Source organism: Quercus lobata, chromosome 8 (assembly GCF_001633185.2).
Source record: "Quercus lobata isolate SW786 chromosome 8, ValleyOak3.0 Primary Assembly, whole genome shotgun sequence".
Classification (NCBI taxonomy): domain Eukaryota; kingdom Viridiplantae; phylum Streptophyta; class Magnoliopsida; order Fagales; family Fagaceae; genus Quercus; species Quercus lobata.
The window spans coordinates 42,303,071-42,327,945 of NC_044911.1; the positions used below are offsets into that span (position 1 = coordinate 42,303,071).

Consider the following 24,875-nt stretch of genomic DNA (forward strand, 5'->3'; position numbering starts at 1 on the left):
CTATCTTTTTCCTTAATCTGGTAGCAACAATTTTCTTGTTTGTGCCCAAGTTGTCCACAGCAAAAACAAAGAGACGAGATACCTTCATATTTAACTTGTTGCACCAACCCACCTATCCTGATGGATTTTATCAAGGGCTTCACCAGATCAATTTGTATACATAGCCTTGCGTAGCTTCCCCGTGATCCTATGGCCGTGTAGGAATCAATACGAAGAACCGGCCCAATAACGTTGCCTATTTCTTTCAGCACTTCCATATCATAAAACTCAATTGGCAATTCAGGGAACCTCACCCAAACTGCTATTGAAGTTAGATTGTCTCCTGAGGCTCTGAAATAAGGTTCCCAAGGCTTGATGGCCAAAAAATGCTCACCAATAAACCATGGGCCTCCACGTAATACTTTATCATAATCATCTGCACAATAAAACTTAATTAAGAAATAATCTTTCCCAAGGTTAACACAATCCATCCTAGTTGCAGGTTTCCACAAGGCATTGAGCTTGAAAGTGAGATAGCTATAACCAACAGTTCTACCGAACACTTTCACTATCAAAGCCTTTGACCATGGGGCTTTGATACGATCCTTGGTTTCCTTAGACAGCTTCACTTCTGTCATTCCCTCAATGAGAGGTTCAACTTCTGTGTCTGATTCCTCACCATCATCCCAGACATTATCCAGCTTGAAGGCTTGTTCATAAGCTCCAGGAATGTCTCCTACAAGTCTATCTTTGTAGCTTACAAAGTTCTTTTGTGGTGTAGACTGATTAACTCCACTGCTCTTTTTAAACTTCTTAACACTACGTCCTAGCTCATCTTCTTCCTCACTCAATCGTGGTGGGTCATTGCAATACTCGGCTTCCATTCTTCCTCACTTTCTCTCACTGAGCAAACTGATAGTGTTTATTACTTGCTTCAAGATGTTGTCAAATAAATTAACAAAGCATTTAGTGATTGATTTATGGCGGCGTAAGAGAAACTTCACCATTTTTTTTTTTTAACTTTTTCTAATACTTAAGTCAAGCATAGGGCACAGGGACTCTGCTCTTAATTTAAAAGTTTTTTTTTTTTTTTTTCTCTTCTTTCTAATTATAATTTGTATTATTGAATTTTATGTAACTGTACAGGTAGATAAATAATGGCTAAAATGTAAATTACATATTTTAACTTTGACTAAAATTCAATTCAAGTTTCTAAATTTATACTTTCGTCAATTTCTTTCTCCAAAAAAAAAAAAAAAAAAAAAATTGTCCATTTGAGTTGTGGGTGGTTCGAGAAGGGTGGACCCATTACCTTGAAGACTGAGAGGGACAAGCCCATCTCTGAGACAATTTAGGGCCCCCTTTTTGGCCGTGGCTTTGGCCCAAGGCAGGCCCACCTCAACCAAGAGTACAGGGAAACATCTCGGGGAGTGGAACTTCACCTCGATGAGATTCTTACAAGAACTTATATGAGCCAAGAGCTCAGGATAGTGCCTTAGGAGAATCCGTGTGTCAAACATACGATTTTAGCTTCAGGCGTAAGTTACCAAGAAGTCACCTCAACAGTAGGAAGTGAGCCTCTTACTTAATGCATGATTAGACACACGCAAACAGTAACCCAAACCCATGAAACCACTCAAATCCTAAGAATTGAGGGACCCCTGGACATGCATAATATTTTCTCATCATGACACGCCCACTAAGGCAAGCTTATAAAACGAAACTAAGGGGAGGGAAATGGGGGTTTTTTGGACCATAATTCAGGGGAGAAAGACACGAGAGTAGAAGTGAGAGCAATGTTTGGGGTTTGCAGGGGTCCTTCTCAGGTCTTGAAAAAACTAAAAAGGGGTTGGCAGCTTGGGATCTTTCTTGGCCGAGTCAAATCAGTCACGTTTCAACTATAGTTTAAGCTTAAACACGATCTACCATTAAAAATACCAATCCAGAGGCCTCCCATTGTAGGTTATACCCAATTTAGAACATACTAGGAGCCCAAATCTCTAAAGGCCCAAAGGTTTTTGGAGGTATAGCCACCACATGAGTTCTTTAATTTTCAAACTTTTTTAATTCAGGCCTTCTATTAGTCTCCGTTAAAATAAGACCATTTGAGATTCTTAAAATTACTTTTTTATCCTTTTATTTTTATGAATAAAACCACATGTTTGCTTTGTTACTCTAAAATTGGTTTTGTTTCCAAAAGCAATAAGAAATGCATCGCAAAAGAATTGAAGTACCATAGAATACTAGAACGTGGAATCAACCAATAAAAATAAAAATAAGCCAAGAACGAAATTGAAAGTGATCTCAATTTTTATTTTAGTCTCTACTAAGGTGATAGCTTTGGAATCGTCAGGTTTGGGTTCTTGTGGATAATTATGAACCAAAACTTTCTCTTGTGCCAACATTTAAGATCCAAGATCTGCCTATAAATCTTTTGTAGTTTACAAAAAGGATACTGTGAAATTTATAAACGGAAACGGATCGCATTTAGTACTAAATACGGAAACGAGTCTAAGGAGTCAGCTTTCTCAAAAAAAAAAAAAAAAAAAAAAAAAAAAGATCTAAGGACTCAGAGGTGAGGAGTGTGCATTAAAATCTACTTCCCTTCTGGTGACTCTAATAAGGCACTCACTTTTTGTGTCTAATTGAGAGCCTTTGGTTTATCTGTAATGGAGTCTATGGAGATTAGCTGAATAAGGTAATTTATTTTTTTTTTAGAAATGATATGTATATAACATTTTTACAACAAATCCTAAGTGGCAGGTTGTTACTGGTTGTTATTGTTAGGGCAAAAAAGTAATTTTAGTATTAGTTTCAAATTTGAACCAATAACAACTAACCACTTATGATTTGTTGTAAAAATGTTATAAACGTAGCATCTCTCTTTATTTTTACAAAACATTGAAGCGTTTATATGGTGCTTCTAGTTTTACCCACAAGCTATTATCAAACATTTATTGGAGTAATGAATAGGGGTAAATGATTTCTGCTTTTTATGTATGTAGATTTGCCTACCTTGTTTATTTTTTTCTTTTAGTAAGAGCGATGATTATCACCGGTGTACATGGAATGTGTGTTGAAACACGATTTAAAAATTATAATTGAAATTGTGTTTCCAAGGCTATGTATACGGATGTGTGCAACAAACATTAACGTTTTAATAAAAGGTCTTTATTATTATTATTATTATTATTATTATTTAAAACCATTACAAAAGCAAGTGAAAAGTACACTTACATATAGAACCCATGAAACAGAAAACAAACCTAGGAGACAGATCTGTAGTAAAAGCACATGCATGCTTGAGGCTGGGAAAGATGCATGTAGGACTTTGAGGCTTCATTTGCTAGGGATATAAGAGCATTAGGATTGAAGAATGCTAATGCCGTATCTAAGAGAAATTTGGCATTTGCAGCCTTAAAATCATCTGCATCAAAGAATTGTAAAGGCAAGTATTGCAAATTTTTTTACAATACTGTTACAGTGCAATTCTAAAGATAGAATTGCATTATAGCAGTATTGTAAAAAAAAAAAATTAATAGTTTATCTCTCACTCTCTCATCTCTGTCTCTCGTTTCACTCCACTCTCCCTCACTCCCACTCTGTATCTCCGTCTCCCACTCCCTGTTTCTCCCCATCAAACTCCACTCCCACACCCACACCTTCCCCCTGCCGCTGCCCCAATTACATCCCTAATAGCCCGACAGCTCGCCAAGCTCGGCGTCGACATAATCGAGGCTGGCTTCCCCGCCGCCTCCAACGACGATTTCGAGGCCGTGAAGACCATTGCCAAGGAGGTTGGCAATGCTGCCGATGTCGATGGGTACCTTCCGGTCATCTGTGGCCTCTCTCTGTGATTTGTAATGGGTCTGGTGGTGTGGGTGTGGGGTTTTGATTTGTGGGAGTGGGTTTTAGGTCGTAGTGGTGCAATGGCGGCATGGGGCCGTGGTTGTGGCTGGGTATTGATCTTGCGTGGGGCCGTGGTTATGGAGACAACGCCGGTGGAGGCATGGAGATCAGCTTCCGATGGGTTTTGATGGGGGTTCTGAATGGATTTTTCTTTGATTTTTTGTGGGTTTCTTTGCATGGTGGTGGTGGGTGTGTTGTTGCCATGGTGGTGTCTCTGGTTATGGTGGCAAAGGTGGGTTTCATTTGTTTGGATTTTTGCCGTGGGGTGGTGGCATGGCCATGGGTTTCGGTTTGGGTATGTTGTTTGTGGTGGTGGTGGTAGCAGGTGGTTGCAGATTTGGGTTTTGATATATATTATTTTAATGAGTAGAATAGAAAAATAAAAGTTTGGGATGTTAGAGGCATTGTAAAATGGTATGGTATAAATGATAAAGTGACTTTTTGAGATGGTAAAATAGAGTAGAATAGCATTCTTCAATGCTAATGCTGTAACAACCTTTAGTACCAGTGGAGAAATTCTACTAGTGGAAATCTGCACTTCCCTTCCAACCAATTTTGCTATATATCCCCATAAACTGCAGATTCTTGCCGATTCACTCAGAGATGGTTAAGTAGAGGCACAAACTACGTCATTGCTTGTTAGTATCACATGTTGGTGCATCCTTTTCTCATTAAAGTGACCAGAACTATCCTGATAGAGCATAATTCTGTACCCTTGCTAATGCAACTTGAGTTGCAACCACCTAAATTACGATTCCCCATCCTGTTCTTACAAATTGCCAATCATGCAAAGTGAGAAAAGCTCCTCACTTTGCATGAAGTCTGCCCTGTTTTGTCTCTTTGGTTCTAGTTTTGTAGTGTCTTTATTGCCTTGCTCCTGCTGATAATTTATGTTTTTGTTGAATGGTGACTAAAGTTGGGTTGCTGGAGAACTTCCAGCCCAATCCCCCTAGAGAAGTAGGAAAAGTAGGTAGTCTTTCATGAATTACACTCATGCCAGATAAGATTAGCCTGCCTAGTCAGTATTTTCTTGGTCTTGTTGCAATGGTTTCGTGACCTCAATCTTCACCCTCATCTGAAGAAATGACCCCAACCTGTTCCATCTTTGGGAATATTCACTTCTTCAAGTGTACTTATGGATGATCCAATCCATTAATTTGTGATATTTGCTGTCATCCCTTTCAAAGGTTCATCTTGGACTTGTATCCAGAATGATGCTTACTCATATGAATTGACGATGATCATGCCTCCTTATCATAATCCTGCATCCTTTCATTGTGCTTCTCAAAAGTCCATGAACTGTTTAGTTACTTTAGTAGTATCAATTCATTATCAAGAGGATCATTGAACTTAGGCAGGAATCGGTTTTCTCTAAGGTCTTTCAATTGCATCCTCTTCACCAGCTTCCATAGATTATAAAGCGAAGTCTTCATTGCCACTGTATTGTAAAAATTATCATGCCAGTAGTTTTGCTAATTCGCTATGTTTCCCTTTTGGTTTACTTATTCCGCCAGTAGTTGTGCATGACTGAACGTATGTGTATGCCTGTTTGTTTGTCCATCGGTACATACTTGTGTTTGTGCATGCTCAAGTGTATTATAGACAACTTGAAATGGTAAAATAAATATATGATGCATATTTGGGAGAATATGCAGCTAATTTGTTTGCTACAGCATGGAAGACTTGACACCTAGTATCATGCAGTCAGCATGGGAGAATGTGCAACTAATTTTTATGTCATCAAAAAGAAACAACCGCATACGATTATGCCATGATACACTCAAATCTTGTGTCTAACTAAGATGGTTTTACTCCCTCAATGAAAATACTAATTTGCAATTCAGCATGCCAGTGAATGTTTATTTATGCATTTGATTATAAGCATATAGCCATGTCACCATGCTCAGATATAAGATTTACTATCCAGAAGATAAGTAAAGTAATTTCGGCAGCAATTGTTCTTAAGATGTAAATAAGACCACACAAATTGCTCATTCTTTGGCATTAAATAATTGAGATCACTTACGCATCCTAGGCCAAGATACTCACAAAAGGCAGAGGATGACTGTAAGGCTCTCATAACAAGGCAAAGGTAAACAGATGGAAGCAGAAGATTCAATACTGAAATGCATCAGAGTTCCAAAAAAGACTGCTAAATAATACTCAGAAACTAGGCCTATCCTACAAACCTGTATGAGTCTCAATGACTCATAGAAGGATACATAAACAAAGAAAACATTTAAATGATAATTCAAATTACAGGGTCACTAAGGCAGCTCTGTAGAGTCAAAGGCTTGGCAAGAACCATCTTCATTTCTCTTTTTAAGCATCTGGCATCAAAATTACAAGGTAGATGTTGTTTATTTATAATTTAGAAAAAAAGATCATCTGAGATATAAAGTACAACACAAAATCCCATGTCAAATGGGAGGTCATTACTTTTTAGTTTTCACTTATATTTTACACTAGGAAGCCGTTAATCTACCACTAATCTCAAACCAGTCGGCCACATCATTTGAAATAGGGAATGAGCAAGACAGACAATTGCAGCACCAAATCTTGCTTAGCAGACACCAAACATCCTTGATATAGAGAACACGAGATGACATCAAGGAATGATAAGTTTCTTGCCTGCATAGATGGTATCCCCTTTAAGCCCATTCGCCTCTTTTATTGCATTGACAGAAACCTATCAGTGTTGAAGAAAAATCAATTCAAAGTCAGACAGTAAAAATGATAATAATTAATTATATATCTGCTCATTTAGTTATAAACATTATTTGGGGAAACTTTGTTTCCCTTTTGATCAGTGTTTCCAGAGAAAAATGATAAACCATGGGTGTAAAACAAGATTCTTAGGATTGCTAATTGATTGTCCATTGTAACCAAAACACTATTCTCTTTTTAATTCTGAGAAAAGTAAGCAAAATCTAATTTAAAACCTCATGTTTATGTTGTTTTAGTAATTCAAAAAAATGGGAACTTGGGTCAGTTAGAGAAAACTTTTCATAAACATTAGAAGATTCAGATATCAGTTGTTTTTCATAAATTTTTCTCAAGGCATAGCTTTTGTAAATGCACAGTCAATAGTGTTCCTAATTTTTCTGAGAAAATTTTATCTGAAAACCATAAACAAACAAGAGTGTACTATGAAAGTAAATGAGAGGAGAAAATATACCCCAAACTTTCTAGAGAGACCCCAAAGAGTATCTCCTTTAGCAATCTCTATTGTTTTGTGTGACAATTCAGGGACTTCTGGCAAGTTGTGGTCCATGTAGGTAATGGGTTTCTACAACAGCATCATAAAACAAATCAAAGTTACAATGATTTCTTCAACAAAATGAATGTAATTAGTCTTTTCAAAATACCAAAAAATAATAGTAATAAAAAAAAAAAAATGAATTACAAAGTTATAGGGTCTCTTCCAAGTCTCAAACTAAGTGAAAAAAATACAAAAAAGGCAGATAAAACTTAAAAGCAATGATGATCTACAATATTAGAAACAAATTCTAAACAAGAAGTTAAGGTTTTCTACAAACTTTAAAAAAAATGAAAATACAATCAATAGGTCCCCCTGAAATAACAAAGAATAACTAATGCAACCGATGAAATTCAAAAGTACCCCATAAAAATTCAAAATAATAGGTAATGGGTCTCTCTCAAACACACAAAAGCAATAAAATAATTCAAACTAGAAGTCTCTCCAAATTCACAAAACAAATCAACAATACAAGTAATCTCAATGTGTCTCAATAAAATAAATACCAAACAAAACAAAAGTATAAACAATAAATCTCTCAAAACACAAACACAAGTATTGGGGTCCCCCCAAAATATCAAACAAAATCAGAAGTTCAAACAATGAGCCTCTCTAAAATGCTAAAATAATCAATAAGTAAAGTGATAAATCTCTCCAAAATTTAAAAGAAAAATGCAAATAAGTTCATGCTGATACATACCTTGACAAAGGGTTCATGGGGAGGGAGAGGCCGTGGTGGTTGAAATTGAATTAGCTGAGTTGACTCACTGAGTGGTGACTCGTTAGCTGATTGAGTTTCGGTAATTCTGGGTTTTTTGAGAGGGATTATTGCTTTGAGAATGCTCAGTGCGATGCCTGAGAATACCAAGACCCCTGCAGCCTTGGTGATCGTGTTGTCCTTGGATTCTCCGTCACCGTCGCCAGCGGCGGCGCGTGGGTTTGACATCGATCGTTTCGCGCCGAGGGTTTTAGCTTTTAAGGGTTTCGGACAGAGCTTGTGGTTAACGTTTGAAGTTTGGGTTTAATTTTTATAACAGTCTTTGAATTTTAGTACAAGTTTACGCGCGGTGTGTACACGCGTTTTTTAAATCTTTAATTAAATTCAGGTTTTTCTTAAAAATTTTAAAAACCCAAAATTTAGCCTTAGGTTTTTTTTAAGAAGAAAAATTAGCCTTAGGTTAGTTTAGGACTGTCCACGAGTAGGTCTGGATTGGGTTTGTGCCCAACCTAAAACCGACCTGATCACTTCGGGTTTCCTATACTTGGACTTGCCACCGACCGATGAAAGGAGTTGGTTCGAGTGGTTAGATTTTTATCGAGTATCGATCGGCCCTTAATCGGTTTTTAGGTTGTGAGAAATTATGTTGGATTTTGCCAAAAGACACCAGATCTAGCCGGATTTCGGCATATCTCGAAGAGATCAGGCTGAATCTCGACAATATCTCAACATATCAAATAGAAAACATTGACGAACCACTATTATCAGTGGTGAACGGACGGCAACTTTTCGATTTGTAGACGGTTGGGTTGGTTGAAAATCGGTTTCTTAATCTCAGATTTGCCAACCAACCCACCGTTTTTAGGTTTTGGGGGCGGAGACCCATCGCCGACCGTCATTGATGTCAGGTCAGCCGGTTCTCGAGTTGGATTAGACGGGTTGAGCGGGTGAGTTAGTTCACGGTTTTGTTTGGACACCCCTAAGTTAGTTGCAAAAACATCTCATGTGGTTTCAAGTAATTGATGTTAGCTTTTATGGATGGAAATATGAGATGACTACATTAAAAAGACTTGCTAATTGATTCTTGTCATTGGTTCCAAATCCCAAGGTGTGTTTTTGCATTTTGGTTAACAAAATATGGGAGGAAAAATATTTTGTTTGTTTTTTTTTTTTTTCATCTTTTATTTATCCATTAGGACAAAATTTAAGTACACTTTTATTTTAAAATTTTTAATTAAATTTAATCAAATGACATTTAAAGTTGTAACCAAGCAAGTAAATTTAATCATAAATGAAATGGTGATCATTAAAAAAAAAAAAAAAAAAAATGCATTGGTGATGTTTTTCAAGTAATAATCCAATGTTGATGACATTTTTTATTTTTTATTTATGTTTTGTGTTTATTGTTCAAAATTCAAACCCCACCTCCCATTTCACACTATTTAAATAGTTAGAGAATATAAGCTATAAATCCAAGAAATTATGACTAAAATTTTATTTCATTGATTGATTATAATAGTGTAGGGATAAGGGTCCAAAATCATATATTGGGCCTTGAGTTTGGTTCGAGGATGTCGAATGGTCTGAGAAAGGACAAATAGTTACTAGGAATTCCAATTTAAAGTCTCATGAGTAAGGAACAAATGGAAGGTGGTTCAAGGAAGAACTCCTCCTCAAATATGGTGAATGCAGCTCAAATACGTATTCCAACAATTAGAGTGACCCACCAAGAAGCTCCACTGATAGGAACGTGTCTCATGAACATACAAGAAAGAAAGAAACCCAAAAATATTTAAGGGAAAGCTACCACCATCGCATTAAATGCACTGTAGCTACTTTTCTGGCCGCATTTATATGGAGAAGACCTCTGAATAGTACTATCTTGACCACCACAACTCACAGAAAGCCAAAGAGGGTGTCCGATAAGACAAGTACTCAAGTAAGAGCTCAGATGATCAACAAGTGTAGGATCAAGATGGACAAAGGGGAGTTATATAATATGAGAGACCCTCCATGAGAAGGGGATCAGAAAATTCATCAGAGAAAGTACTGTAGCAATCTAAATTATATTTGTACCCAATTGTGATCAACTTATAAAAGGGAGACCTCCTCGAACTATAAGTCTATTGATATCAAGATCTCTTATTGGTGTTTGATTGTCATTTAATTCAGTATTAGTTGTTGTCTAACTCACTAAGGCTTAGTTCTTTGATCCACTCTTTACTAATTTATTGTACTGGGCTTACTGGACCAAGATCCTACAACTTGAACTTGGACTATGAAACAGATCCTTATAAATAGTATTTATTTATTTAAGTAAAAATGTATTCGTGGATGTTTTATGAAAGAGGAAATTCGCCACTAAAAAGTTGAAAAAGATGGAAAGTGATACTGATTTTTTTTTTCTTTCATTCAAACACTAGCAATATGTTCAACTTAATCAATATTTATTTAAACTAAAATATTTTAAATTACATGGCGAATGTGCATCTAATAAGATCAAGTAAAAAAAAAAAAACCAAAGATTATAATTATCAAAATTATTTATTGAAAAAATTGTCTCTAAAATTGTAATCAGAAATCATCAAAATTTCACCATGTTTAGCGGGGGTCTCTCATGAGTCATACTCATGGTTGCTTTTTTCTTGACGGCATAAAAAAAGGGTGAAGACAAAAAAGGTTGCTTGGAACGTGAGGCAACAATTATCCACGAGGTGACACGTGCCTCTAATCTGCAAGACATACTTTTGGATCTTTCCCAACAGGGTTCGTCCAGATTGCAAGGACAACCTTTGGCTCTGAAACTGCCATGTCAGAAATAACACCCTTTCACGCCTGAATTTCTTCCTCCTCAAAATTTTCAAATATTCATCACCCACTTATTACTACTATATAGTAAGCAAATATCTCACTCTCTCTTTCTCTCTCTTTTCAATTCCCATTTTTTCTCTCCTGCTTCCATTTTTCACATTTGTTTTGTATGGTCTAATGGCTAAGTTACTCTCTCCTGTGTGCACAGAAGCTCTCAAATTCCAAAACCCATTATTACTGAATACTACTTGCTCAAGAAGCTCATGGAGTATCTTGGAAAAGATCAGGACTCCTTGGACTGTGGTGGGTGGTGCTGCCAAGAGAAGAAGAGGCTGTGGTAGAGTCAGGGTTGCAACTGATAACTCTGCTTCAACTAACTCAGTTGCTGATGACTACTATGAGGTTTTGGGCCTGGTAATTCTTCCAAAACCTGAATTTTGATCATGTTCGGTTGACGAGAAAATTTGGAAAGCAGAAAGAAAATCGATATTTTATGTTTTAAGATTTTGTTTCTTGAGTGAAAATTATATTTCATTGAAGTTAGATCAGTTAAAATAATGAAAAAAAAAAAAAAAAATTGGGTCAGTAGTATTTTATTTATTCTTGTTAGAATAATGGTTAAATAATTAAATCACCATTTCGAAAAAAAAAAATTTAAACTTTACAAGATGAGGTGTTCCTAAGTTTGAACCGCCTCTGCTGTCTCCACTCAACTTTATCTTATATTGATCAGTTTTGATCCAACATACGTGTAAAGTAACTAGGATTTGGCCGTTGGTAGGTGCATATGGGTGCCTTATGACTTCTCAATAGCCACTGGGCACACACAACATATGGTTAATTGCTTGTGGTCAAAGGATTATATGAATACTAATCAAGGTAGATCAATAGGTTGCTTGACTTCCTATTCCTGAATTCTTACACATACACAGCACATGTATCTGTAATGAAAGTAATAACTTTTGATTTATTATTTGTGAAGTTTCTGGGAAGTAGAAACTAGAAACTACGAAGGAAATGATCAATGCCCTTATAAGCATATTCATTTTAATTTATTAAGAGTAGAAAAATAAATATGAGTTAGCAGTCTTTCACTTTGTTTTTGAATGCAAAATCAATGACACAATATGGTGCAATAGTTGAGGGAGAGGAGTAGTTACACATTTGAATAGGAATCACCCTGATCAAAACTACAAAAGAAAATTGCTAGCTAATATGTTGTCCTAATCAAAACAACAAAAGAGAAAATTGTTAGCCTGCTCGAACAGTTTCTCCTGAAGTGATTAGCAACTATTCCTAATCTTATTCTGGAGATTTCATGTAAATGCTAGTTTTCCTAAAAAATTACAAAAGAAAAAAAATTAGGATCTAAAAGAAAGAGGGCCTATAAATCTAAAAACAGATGCTCTTCACTGTTTCCAAGAGTACAAGACCACTCATACAGCACTCAGGAAGTATGCCATGACTGTTGGGGTCTTTGCACTTCCAATCTATCAAGCTCATATGTTCATTTTAGAGTTTGTGTTCATTTATAGTAGACCATTATATAACCATAGTCTTATTTTAATAAATCATCTTAGTTTTCTAGTTCGTAGTTAAAATTAATTTTGATTGTGGGTCTGAGCTATGCTAATTCTGGGCGGAATGATTCACGTATCAAAGAGTAGGTTGTAGTACAATCTTTACCAGAATTCTAATGCAGGAGGCTGGATTACCATTGAATATATATATATATATATATATATATATATAATGATAATTTTTGACTTCTTATTCTTGACACTATGGGAAGTACAAGGTCAGAAGGATTTCAAGATGCCCTTATTCAAAATTAAATGAGAATCTGGTGAATGATTTGTAAAGTAGTATTTAGTATTCTGATATATGTGGATGTTTTGTGTATCATTGAACTATGCAAGAGGATTAGCTAACACATTTCTAATACTAAAGCAGTGCGAATAATAGACTTGTTCTATCAGATTTTGTCAAGGGGAAGTAATTTATTGAGATAGTCATGGTCAATCCTCATTTGTGCATGTCTAGATTGCAAATTAAATTCTTTATCCAAGGTCACATTCACTTCCTAAAGATACTTTTGTCTAGTTCTTCCCTTAGTAATTATTTACCACTGCTGGATTTTTTTTTTTCCCTTTAAAATTTCTTATCATTTTTGGCACAATACGACTAGCTTCCCGATGCCACACCGGGGCAAATCAAGAAAGCATACTACAATTGCATGAAAGCTTGCCATCCAGACCTAAGTGGTGACAATCCAGAGACCACAAACTTCTGCATGTTCATAAATGAGGTCTATGCGGTGGGTTCCCATTTGACATAAAATGCTTTAAGATTGAAAGAGAATGTGACTTAAATCTATTGCTGTGGCTGTACTATAAATGGACTATTGCAGTGCAGGTGCTCAGCGACCCTGTGCAGCGAATGGTTTATGATGAAATTCATGGGTATGCTTTGACTGCAGTCAATCCTTTCGTTGATGATTCCAGCCCAAAGGATCATGCATTTGTTGATGAGTTTAGTTGTATAGGTATGTCTGGACAGTGAAATTTTAGTTTTTAATGTGAAATAAATATTAGTTCTTGGGAATGCCTGGTAAAATTGACATTTTATAGCTTATCAGATACCTCCCCTTGGGGTGCTAAGTAACCATACCTCCCCTTTATTATTGATGTTGGCATTTTCTACCTCATTGCATTCATTTAAAAATTTTGAGAGAAAAAAGGTTTTACCCATTACCCAATGCACAAAGCTCCCACTTTTACTGGGTATTGTGGAGGTGATTGATAGGTAGCCTTACCCCCAAATTTTGTTGGAGAGGCTAATTCTTGAATCCGAACCGATGACCTATCACTTTTGGTGGAAGGCACTTGCTGTTGCACCAAGGCCCGACCTCTCATTTAAATATTTTGAGAAATTTTCAATTATCTGTATAGCATAGCAATAATGGTCTTCATATCTACTACAAATGGAAAAACCATGTCTAGGTTTTGATGCTGATATCTAAAGCGAGTAATATGGTGATGCTTCATAGATATTAAGGAAATTCACTTTACATAAATTCTGATACAGTATTCTACCATTTATGTGCATTTTAAGATTTTAATATGCGAGCTCCAGTTCTACTGTAACACATTCTATTTTAGCAAAATGTTATTTTGATTTTAAGCTCTACATAGAGAACTAGCATGTTTTCGTAATTTCTTTAGCAAGAATATAATGAAAATGCTATTTTCTTTTCCAGCAATTATATAAAGGACCACAAAGTTTATTTTAGTTTCTTTTTTTCCTTTTAAAGTTTCACAGGAGAACTAAAATGTGACTTACCATCGTCCAGTAGCAATTATAGACGCATTTCCTAGAAACCATTAAGTTTTGATGACATTGGAATCTCCATATTATTAATTTATCCACAGGGTGCAAAAATTGTGCCAACGTGGCCCCGGATGTCTTTGGAATTGAGGAGGACTTTGGGAGAGCCAGAGTCTACAGCCAGTGTGGGAACCCTGAATTAGTTCAACAAGCAATTGATACTTGGTATGTTCTACTGTTCATGGATATTTCTGTACAATGTAATGATTCTTTTTGTGCTCTGGTTTAGTTCATTTATGAGCATATTAATTAAATAAAACTTTTATTCTTACCAGTTGCCTCTTCAGGCTGCTACAAAACTTATCCTGTTAGCGATCATTAGCATCATTACCAGTCTGTCCAAGGCTCTAAACTATTTCTATCTTATGCCATAGATGCAGTTACACTGTATCCAGCTTCTTGTTATTGCTGAAATTTGTTGGTGATGGCCTTTATATCTGTAGCCTGTAGGTTTAAGCCAAATAATAATTCTCATCTATAGTATGAAATTGTACGATCTTAAAATTACAGTTACAATATTTTAAAATCAGGTATGGATCTTCTATTAGAATCTAGGACAAATGTAAAGCATAAACTTTGATGATGCTTTAACCAATGTCCATGAAAGTTGAAACCATTAGTATTAATCTATCAATGTGTTCTTGGCTGTTTTGTGACACTGAATACAGAGTGACTAGATAAAGATATAACTAACTTTAGCCAAATATATATATATATATATATATATAAGATATAACTAGTGGCCAACTACTCTACAAGTTAAAGTTGGAAGAGTATTTGGAAAAACCTCCACAATGTTAAGTTCTCATGCTTGTGGTGCTGGTGATAGAAAGTTAAAGCTCTAAAATTTTGAAGTTATGAAAATAGTTCATGAACTTGGTGTCTACTTCATGTTGAGGAATTGCTATGCTAAACATGTTAAGTCAAATAATAAGCGTTCTGTATTTCAGCCCAGTTGATTGCATCCATTGGACATCTGCTGCACAACTATCCTTGCTTGAAGATGAAATGCGCAGAGTTGAAAGAGTAAATGTAAGACCCAAAATAATTATCTAGTTTCTGTTTTCCATGTTTTAAAGCTCTCTTTAGCTTCATAGTTTAATGTGAATATGCTGAACTGCTTAACTTGAGTATAACCTTTGTTACTTGTTTCAGTTTGATGGTTATTGATCTTTGTGTTTATTAACAAGTATATCTTGTGATTTATAGTTTCTATCCTAGAATATTTTACATACCTCTTAGGTAAATTTCATTATGTTTACTATCACTTGAGTCTCGCTTTATATAACTATGATTTGAAATGTGGTCCCACTTTATCCAACTTTAGTCGTTTGAATTCTTCTTTTCCCGAGTTTATGGTGCTTACCATACTGGATAAAGACACTCAGATTTGCGGTACATACTTAATAGTTAGTACAGCAGTTAGCAATGCAATGTAGAGATTTAATTTTGGCATTGAAGTGAACTTTTTTGGCCATTGATGGTTGAGGAATTTTTTGCCGCCTGCTATGAAGTAGCAATGTTTTCTGTTGGTTCTTATTGTTATTCATCTTGTTATAGAAAATGGATTTCAAGGAATAAAACTTGCTAAGAGGTGCTGCAAAGATAGTAATTCTCCTGTCACTTGGTGTGCCAATGGAAATCCATTTCCCATTTCTTCCTTGCTTCACAATAAGATAACATTAACCATATTAGTCAAACCTTTTGGTTGCTTGATTTGAAATCATCTATTTCATGAGTGTATCTTTTTATATTTGATATAATTCTTCCCTCGTCCATTTTTTTACATTAAAATTCAAAATCTTGACCCGGATATCCAATTGATAGGATGTTTTGTGTGAACAACTTTGCTTTTGTTATATGTAGGAATATTTTGTTCATTTCTCGAATGAATTAAGAATGCCAATGAGCTGCATTTGTAACTGTTTTTTTATATTGTCATTTCAATAGTTAAAGAACTTGTGGTTCTCTGATTGATTATCAGGTCGCATTTATGCTTTCAGGAATGGGAACAGCATCCATGGATGTTTTCAGAATGGTGAGAATGCTACTTATTTTTTGATAAGCTAACCTTTAAGTTTTTAACCAATGTGCTACAGCGGAGTGATAATGCCACTAATGTTATTCAGAAAATTTTAAGAGTTTTTCAAACAAGAAATATTTTCTTCTAATTCTTTCCCAATTTATTTGGACATAAAGCTTAGCTGTGTTAGTTAGATTTGTTTCTTCATCCTTTTTGTCAAAAACCCTAGACTTAGATTTCATTGAAGAGATATATAATTGGAAACCACAGGGAAACTTGAAACACCCTCTGATTTAGGTAGTTTGCCAGTTCAGCTGCAGGGCTAGGTCGCAGATCAAATACACCCTTGAGCTCGAGGTTTAAATTTTTTCATAGTAACACCCTCATTGACTGCTTTACTAATGATTAAATTTGCTTCGTTTAAACTGATTTTGTGAATAGCATTTGTTGCTGCAGACAGTGCTCAAATTTCACTAATAAACCAATTCATAGCATGTTACAAGAGCTGCCTTCCGCTATCAAAACCCTAGCCCTGATTACTCCTGGAACTCTCTTTTTCTGACACTAGGGATTCTCTACCTTCAATAACCATAAAAGGACCAACATAACCTTCTCATTAGGAAAGAATATAAACTGGATCATACCCCATAATATGGCCTGGGATATTAAAAATCCGTAGTGGGTTATACCATGATTGGTTTGATCTAGCCAGTTGAATTCAAGAAACTAACTCATCACTTGTTGTTATCTTGGAACAATTTTGTTTTATTTTGTGTGTGCACATGTGTTTTTCAATTTCAAGTAAGAACATTAAAAGAAGGAAAGGACTTAGCCTTAGTACATGGGGAGTATACAAGAGTTATGCAAGAGAAAGGGTATTTTGATACGGTAATGTTATATTCAAGAGGTGATGAAACTATGGCGGGATTAGAATTAGTTTTTATCTTATATTTTTGTACTTTTTTCCCCAGTTAACTCTCATTTTGATCTTCTGCTTCTTAAAAGATCTTTGAGTTGACAAAGGTTCAGCTGCTGCCTTATTTAACTGTCTTTGTTATGGGCCTTGTTTGTTTTACTTTATTTACACTTGCTAATGTGGCAGGCAAATAGTCGGTGGGAAAAGCGGCAAGCAAAAGTTTTGGTATGAACTCTTAAATTTCTTTTTATATTTTCCTCTTTCTTTCTTCTTGAAAGGAAATCTTCATCTATTTTAAACTAATGTTTTATGAAGCATTATCTTTTTATGTGTATGTGCTTAGTTTTTCTTATAGTATGTTCTGTGCAGTTGTCATCTAATTTAACTTTCATGAATCATGTTTTGTTGGGCTACATGGGATAGATTTCCCTATGTCCATTTGAATGCATTCTCTTCATTTGTCAAAATGCCAGAAACTTGCTTTTTAAAATGATTGTGTTGCATATGGCACTCACAATTCTATGCAGATGCATTTACAGTATCATGCATGATTACTTTATCATGTATCTTATCATGTATCTATTAGAAGAAAAGCTAATGTGGAGAAGATATAATTTGTTAAATTGATCTAAAGCAACCTAATAGTTTCTACTGTTGTTTTGCCAAACATAACTGAATTAAAGCCTTTTTTTTTTTTTTTTTTTTTTTAATAAAAAAAAAAAAAAATCTTCCTTGAAAAAATGAGTTAGAAAACTTCCAACCCAATGTACTACTTTAAATGACCTACAAATCACTCTAAGCACCTAAAGTACTTTATTAGAAAACTCCTATGGCCTTGGGATTTTCTACATGAATTCAAGGTTAAAAAAAAAAAGAACAGAAATCTCCAATAGTTTAGTTATACCACCCCAAATTATATCCAAATTCTTTCTTCCCTATTTCTTTTGTGGACAACTGCATTGTGGAAAATATCAATGCTGGATAATTTTCAAAAACAATATCATGATTATTGATTGGTGTTGCCTGTGCAAGAGTAGTGGATAATCTGTTGAGCACCTGTGATTCCATTGTCTAGTGGCTACAGATGTATGGCCCTTTGTGTTTGTGTTGTTTGAGATATCTTGGGTGATGCCCAAGACTATGCTTGATATGTTGGAGTGTTTGCAAGGAAAATTTCACTGCCATAGAATTTTGAAAATTTGGAAAGCCATCCTTTGTGTGTCTTGGTCAATTTGCTAAGAGAGGTGTAGGAGAACGTTTGATGAATTTGAGAGTAATAATCATGTTATCAAACAATCTTTGTTGAGGTCCTTATTGAATGTCTGCCTTGGCAGCAGTCCCCCATTATCTTTTCTTGATTTCTAGAGTTTTTGAACACGACATTGTAATTCTTTAGGGATGTTTTGATGTACATTCTGTGTATGCAAACCATTTCCTATTTTGAATAAAATTATTTTTACTTATTAGAAAAAAAGATATAGCCAAAGGCTTTTGATACTTAACAATTAAAAGTTCCTTTTAAATAAATTAGAAAAAAAGATATAGCCAAAGGCTTTTGATACTTAACAATTAAAAGTTCCTTTTAAATAAGTTGGACTTACTATGAACACTAAAAGGGGAAGGATAAATGTAGGCCAAGATTACAGGGGACTGTCCCCTAAACATTAGGTACTAAGACTTGGCCTACAGTTTTTTGAGATAAAGATCCATAATTTTAAAAAAGAAAAAGAAAAAAAGAAGAAGCAATGGTTTCCACTGATATTTTCTGTTTGGAAAACTCTGTATGGATTGGCATCTTCACTGCTCTTTTTTCTCGGAAGTAAAATTTTGAAATTTGGGTGGTTTGAACATCTAATTAAAACACTCTCTTCTGTATTTTCATTTAGACTTTGTAGGTATATAAATGGGCACTTTGAAATTTTAGTTATTTAATAAGTATAACAAATATTAATCTCAAATTTATTGCAGGCACAAGCTAAACGGAGAATGAGGAAGCAGAAAAATTCTGATAAAAGTGAATCATACTGGAGTAACCTATGGAACAAGCCCAGAGACTCCCAAAATTCTGGTATGAGAGATTCTGTGAAAAGAAATGTCTATGTTTGTTGATTGACATATTAGAAACCATTCTCGCTAAGTTTTTATTTTTTAATAGCATTTTTATATCTTTGTTCATTGATTTACTTCTTTTCATTTGAGTTTTTATTGCCACTTTCTGAGTAACTTCTAGAGATTAGGCTGTTCTATACATTTTATGATAAAGTATGTCCAAAGAGAATGTAGTTCAATTTGAATTCCTATATTATGATAAAGTATCTCCATAGAGATTAAATAGGTAGTAACCAGTCTGTTTCCTTGATGATTTCCTTGGGTTTAGTAAGACTAGCAGCCCCTTCTTTTTCACGGGATGACTATTTGCTACTAGACAAAATCTTGTTTTCTTCAACTTTATCTGTTAAAATGAATATCTCAAATGTTTTCATGCTCGTCACTCCCTGTTTCCAGCAGTTTAATATGTTGAAAGCAAGCATATTTCCCCTGCAATGCAATCTGATGCTGTTTAAGACTTGCTGAAAATTTCATAGACATAGAGGTCGAATTGCATGTGAGAGAAATCTACTAAATTCTATTTTGGCATATCGCAAAGGTGTCCCAACCATTCTTTGGGACATAGGTAATGCCCTATCAGTCTCTGGAATCTGGATGACACTTGTTTGAGAGTTGTGGCAGTCATGATCTAAGGGTGTGCACCAAAAAAAGAAGCGAGGCAATGATCTTAAAATACTTGTAAATTTTTTTGTAAACTGATAGTATATAAAGAGGCAATAAAAAAGGATTTAAACTGAATTTGGAATGTTAATTAGTTTGTTGACTACAAATCTTCATCGTCATTGCAATTTGTTCTTTGTTTAGCCTAGAAGTGTTTATAGTTGTCTGCCCTCGTTTTTTGAAGTCCTTGGAAAAAGTACCTGCAAAATTTTAATCAGATTCTACATTATGATGATATATGATCATAGTCCCAATGAAGTTAACAATGTACAACATGTAGGATTGAACAAGGAAAAAGTCAGAATGCTTTGTGTTGTGTAGTAAAACTTCTATAATAGAGACATGGGAATGAGGGGGTTTGGTTGTTATATCTGCCATTATAATAGTTATGACAGTTATATTAAAGTTAATTGCTTGGTAGTTTATGGCTGTATATAATGCATATATGTATGAAATGCATGACTACACATTATCGGTTGTGTAGCCTCCACTATTTATTTGAGTGTTTTTCAATCTCTGCTCCTAAATGTAAGTCAAAGTTGACATATGATCTTTGCAGAGGAAGGAGCGAAAGAGAGAGCAAAGAGAGCTGCTGCAGCGGCTCGGAGATGGAGGGAGTACTCAAGGAAGGGTGTCGATAAACCTCCAACATATAAACTCCCAGAGGCAATCTCCGACGAGGAAAATTAACCAGTAAATTCCAATACCCCATTTATATTTAGTCAAATGTAACTAATTTACCATTTCGCATTTAATCAATGCCAAATTCATATTGATCTTGTAATAGTGTAATTAACGTGGCTGTAAATACAATGAAATCAATAAACGAAAAAAAAGAAAGATCTTATAGAACTTTATGGTAGCTTATTATTTGTTCCATTACATTGAGCTCTATATTCAAGGTTGGTTTAAAAGGTGAGACTTTTGGTTTGTGGCAAGATGTCAAAACTTAAAGGGTAGTCTTGAGTTTTCAGTTATTTTCGTATCTGTGACAACAACTGTAGGCCTATAACCAAAAAAAAAAAAAAAAAAAAAATCCATTTTTTCTTTGACCAAATATTCTTGTTTATATATTGATTTGTTAAGGCAAGGTGTTTTGTAATTCGTGAAACTCATGCATGAGTTCCATATCAGGATTTTTTATTTTCTTCTAATTGTATTTTAAGTAGATGTGCATTAGGCCCAATCCTGTTATGAAGTGAAAAAAGTGACACACACAAAACATGTTACTCATGATAATTATCTTAACTGTTTACTACAATGGGTAACCTTTTAAATTTTATGTTTATTTTAAACTTGAGAAAGATCGGTTTTCTTTCTTAATTAAGTTGGGTAAGCAGTAACAATCGGACACAAGGTCATCTCTAGTAGGTGATATCTTGTGAAAGATTGCATACATCTTTCTCACATAGGGTAGATCCTAAGTAGGGTACCTAGAGATGTTATATGCAACAAATTATATATATATATAAACAAATAGGTCCCATCTCATACACCAATGGTTACTGTCAGTACATTGAAAGATATTTGTTGCTCTACAATAAAAAAAAAAAAAAATCATAAAATCTTGTGGATTAAATGGGGTCCAAATTACAATTTGGATAATTGTTTCACCTACGTTACTTCAATTATTATAACAATATAGCACGAATACAAACTATTATACCAATAAATAGTTGTTTGTGACAAATAATAGTGAGTTGAGTAGGGCCCACTATTGTTTGATACATAAAAGATACTGTTTTAGTTTTGGATGCGAGGGTTGTGTCAATCACTCTTGGCCAAGTTTCAAGAATATATTTATGGTAGACGAGAATGGTAGGCGAGAAAGAAAAACGGAATGGTAGATGCTTGAGGCTCAAGCCAAACCTTTAATTTATGAAGACTCTCAAATTTTGTATTGGAAGTGGCCAACATAATTGGCTTATGGTTGATTTGAGATGATAAGTGTTGACCTTGTTTAGTAAAAAAAATTGAGAAAAAAAGTTATTCGTTGTTCTATAAATATATAGGGCAAGTAACCAATTTTATTATTTATTATTTTATATCAAATACTACAAAGGAAATAATAATTATTAGAGATATATTAAGCAAGTAGTATAGATCTATGTCCAATCCTATATGCTTTTCAAAAAAAAAAAAAGAAAAGGGTCCAATCCTCCTTAGTGTGCAATTCAAGTCTTATACTTGATAAAAAGTTTATTAACTATAGTTAGAGCTAATATATCTCTAACAATTATTATTGAACTATCACTTGAATCATTTCAAATAATCTTTATTGTTGAAAATTTGATTGGAAAATGACTATTTTTTTCATGAATTTTCTTTAAAGAAGTGCTATGTTTATGATATTTATATAACAAATTATAGGTGGTAAGTTGTTATTGATTCTAATTTGAACTCATCACTTGAATTACCTTTTTGCCTATTAATAATAACCAATAACCACTTATCATTTAAAATTTCATGTGAAAATATGGTAAAAATGTTGTATACAGATCAATTTTTTTTTTTTTTTTTTTTGATGCATGACTTTTCTCAAATGCGTGAATGTTATGGGTTTAGAAATTCAACTATAATATGATAAAAAAAAATTCTATATATACAACTTATTATATATATATAATTTTTTTTTTTCATAATTTGTTGATTGGTTTACATTCCCACCAATTATAATTTATTATTTTAATAAATTGTGAGAAAAAAAAAAGTGAAATATGACGTGTGCTTAACATTCTATAAATAGTATGGTAGTGGAAATTGCAAGTGTAAAGTAACCTAACAAGGACGGCGTATGCCACTACCAGTTCCTTTCTGTTTCTGAGAGCGAGAAGTGAGAAGAAAGAAGATGTGGGAAAGTGGTATGATCTCATCATCCCTTCATTCTCTTTCATCTCTACTGTAGATCTAGTGCGAATCACGTTGGATGTACTTGACTTTTCTTGCCTATTGCTATCTCTTTGCTTTAAGATGGAGCATTCTTCGAGTGGATATAATTGCTAGTGGGTCCTTTTTTTCATTTTTTTTTTTCGTCTTTATCTATGTAGAATATTTTAATAAAATGAGGTCAAGTTTTTTTTTTTTTTGGATGAATAAAATGAGCTCAAGTTGGTCGTCACAAAAATTAAAAAACAATCACAACAAGCACAAGAAATAAAGAAAAAGAAGATAATATTGTCGACCATTCCAAGTTGCAAATTTAAAGTCAAAAAATGTAAATTAAACAAAACCTGAGCAAATGACCAAAAATACCAAATGCATTGTATTACTTACGGTCATTATTCCCTAGCTAGCTCCCATATATTGTGTGTATGTGTCCAAAAATCAAAATACATATCATCTTTTATTTAAATTTAGTTCCAAAATCGAATTTAATTTTAAATTTTGATTCTTTTATTTTTTTTCCTTAATAAAATTATAATATTAAAAATGTTACAATCAATATATCGATTAATATTATTTAATAGTATTTCCTTAAAATGTAATAATGTATAATATATGATCAAATAGGACTGTATGTTCCTTGGACTGAAGAAATACATAAATCTGCAAAGAAATAACTTAACTGCAGCTAAAAGTTTAGACATTCAAACGAATCAAACCATATAAAATTAAAAAAAAAAACAAAAAAACAAAATGAACAAAGACCTTTTTAGTACCAACATGTGTATAGAATAAGAAGGGAAAGAAAATTGATTTTTCTAAAAAAAGAAAAAAGAAATAGTATCTTCATATCTTTATTTACAGTTCCAAAATTTTCCATCAAAATTGCACCTTAAAAAATCTATTTATCACCAAAAAAAAAAAATAAAAAAATAAGAGGGAAAAAAGAAGTGTTATCTATTTCATAGTGGAAGCAACTGTATGAGCCCAGAACTTGAGCTGATCTTTCATTTCCATTTCGTCACCTAAAGCTGAAATTTTCCAATTCATCAACGGGTGCTTTTGTTGTTCCAAAACATCCCAAGCCTCAGACAAATAAGGCCTTGAAACCACGGTTTCATCAGTCTTTCTCTCTTCTTCATCAACATCTTCTTCCCCACCTTTTCTTCCCAACCTTTGCAATCCAGGAATGATAGAAACCAAATTTGAATCCTTGTCTTCCTCAGAGAACCTAAAGCCCAGATCCATAAACCCTTTTAGCTCCTCAAACTCAAGGTCTGACAAGCTCTTAGCACTACTCAGCTTTGTCCTCCTTTTTCTTCCATGGACTTTCTTCTTAATAGGCATCTCATACTGTTGTTGTTCCTCATTGGAGAATTCAGAGACGTCTTTTCCAGAAATAATTGTTTGTAGCTTTGGTGTGGACCGTGTGGTCATGACTGAGTTTGGGGAGAGGGATTCAGAGGAAAAGCTGCTTGCTTTGGAGCTCATCAATAATTGATCGCTTAGTGATCTTACATGGAGAGTTGGCAAGCGTGAAAAGTTTGGTTCTTGCATTTGGTGATGAGTCGGGTTTGTTGTTTTATGGGGTAGTGATAGTGGTTTCTGGGAGAAAATTGTGCTCTCAAGCCAATGGGAATCGAAGAGCTTTAAAACTTCTTCAGCATCCATTTTCTTTGGGAAAGAAAATTATGTACTTTTGACAATGTGAATATGTGATGAGGAATATAAGTTAGATATCTTTGTAGATAAAGAAGGGGTTGCAAGTTGCAACACAATGAATACATGAAGGAAAAAAAAAAAAATTTATTGGTGGGTTGCATGGCAATTTCCTTATTGACCCTAATATGTTGCTCATATTATGGAAGTGGTATTAATTATAAAAAAAAATACTGGTAGTACTCGACTTCACTTTTCTTTAAATTCAAAATTTTTAAATAGTGTTGATTAATGTTGTTAACTGTTGGTGGTCCAAGTCCAATCATTGCCTTCCTGAGCCTGCCCCTTAATTTTTGTTCGGGGAATATACTACAGTCACTTACAAACATCCATAAGAGTTTTCAAGAAATGAACGCAATGTTATTATTAGGATAAAATTTAGTTATAAAATTGATTGTAATTTAATATTATAAATTTATTTAATAAAATAAATACTACTATATATCTTGAAAATTTAATCGTTGAATTGCATGTTCTTTACGTTTTTAATACACACATCAAA

The 24,875-nt window shown here is 34.2% G+C and overlaps 3 protein-coding genes across 3 annotated transcripts; 1 reads left to right on the forward strand and 2 right to left on the reverse strand.

Annotated features, from left to right (window-relative positions):
* Positions 1-6,171: 6,171 nt before the first annotated feature.
* Positions 6,172-8,166, reverse strand: LOC115957347 (probable endopeptidase p60). Its single transcript, XM_031075568.1, has 3 exons — positions 7,848-8,166; positions 7,067-7,177; positions 6,172-6,577 (listed from the first exon to the last, which is right to left on the reverse strand). Exons 1-3 carry the CDS (start codon positions 8,091-8,093, stop codon positions 6,497-6,499), a joined length of 438 nt encoding a protein of 145 aa, XP_030931428.1. The 5' UTR covers positions 8,094-8,166; the 3' UTR covers positions 6,172-6,496.
* A 2,480-nt stretch (positions 8,167-10,646) lies between these two features.
* Positions 10,647-20,690, forward strand: LOC115955732 (chaperone protein dnaJ C76, chloroplastic). The gene is made up of 9 exons (XM_031074024.1): positions 10,647-11,090; positions 12,865-12,993; positions 13,092-13,221; positions 14,108-14,228; positions 15,014-15,095; positions 16,048-16,101; positions 17,189-17,227; positions 18,971-19,070; positions 20,331-20,690. The coding sequence occupies exons 1-9, from the start codon at positions 10,854-10,856 to the stop codon at positions 20,459-20,461; spliced, it is 1,023 nt and encodes a 340-aa protein (XP_030929884.1). The 5' UTR covers positions 10,647-10,853; the 3' UTR covers positions 20,462-20,690.
* A 2,897-nt stretch (positions 20,691-23,587) lies between these two features.
* Positions 23,588-24,410, reverse strand: LOC115957759. Its single transcript, XM_031076081.1, has one exon. The coding sequence runs from the start codon at positions 24,323-24,325 to the stop codon at positions 23,612-23,614; it is 714 nt and encodes a 237-aa protein (XP_030931941.1). The 5' UTR covers positions 24,326-24,410; the 3' UTR covers positions 23,588-23,611.
* Positions 24,411-24,875: the final 465 nt, after the last annotated feature.

Bases quoted from the DNA above. Each gene is read 5' to 3' on its own strand.
- LOC115957347 (XM_031075568.1), bottom strand. From the start codon at position 8,093: ATGTCAAACCCACGCGCCGCCGCTGGCGACGGTGACGGAGAATCCAAG. The intron at 7,178-7,847 runs GTATGTATCAGC...ATGCTGTTGTAG, and splicing joins CCCATGAACCCTTTGTCAAG to AAACCCATTACCTACATGGA. The intron at 6,578-7,066 runs GTATATTTTCTC...CAACACTGATAG, and splicing joins GTCTCTCTAGAAAGTTTGGG to GTTTCTGTCAATGCAATAAA.
- LOC115955732 (XM_031074024.1), top strand. From the start codon at position 10,854: ATGGCTAAGTTACTCTCTCCTGTGTGCACAGAAGCTCTCAAATTCCAA. The intron at 11,091-12,864 runs GTAATTCTTCCA...CAATACGACTAG, and splicing joins ACTATGAGGTTTTGGGCCTG to CTTCCCGATGCCACACCGGG. The intron at 19,071-20,330 runs GTATGAGAGATT...TGATCTTTGCAG, and splicing joins CAGAGACTCCCAAAATTCTG to AGGAAGGAGCGAAAGAGAGA.
- LOC115957759 (XM_031076081.1), bottom strand. From the start codon at position 24,325: ATGGATGCTGAAGAAGTTTTAAAGCTCTTCGATTCCCATTGGCTTGAG.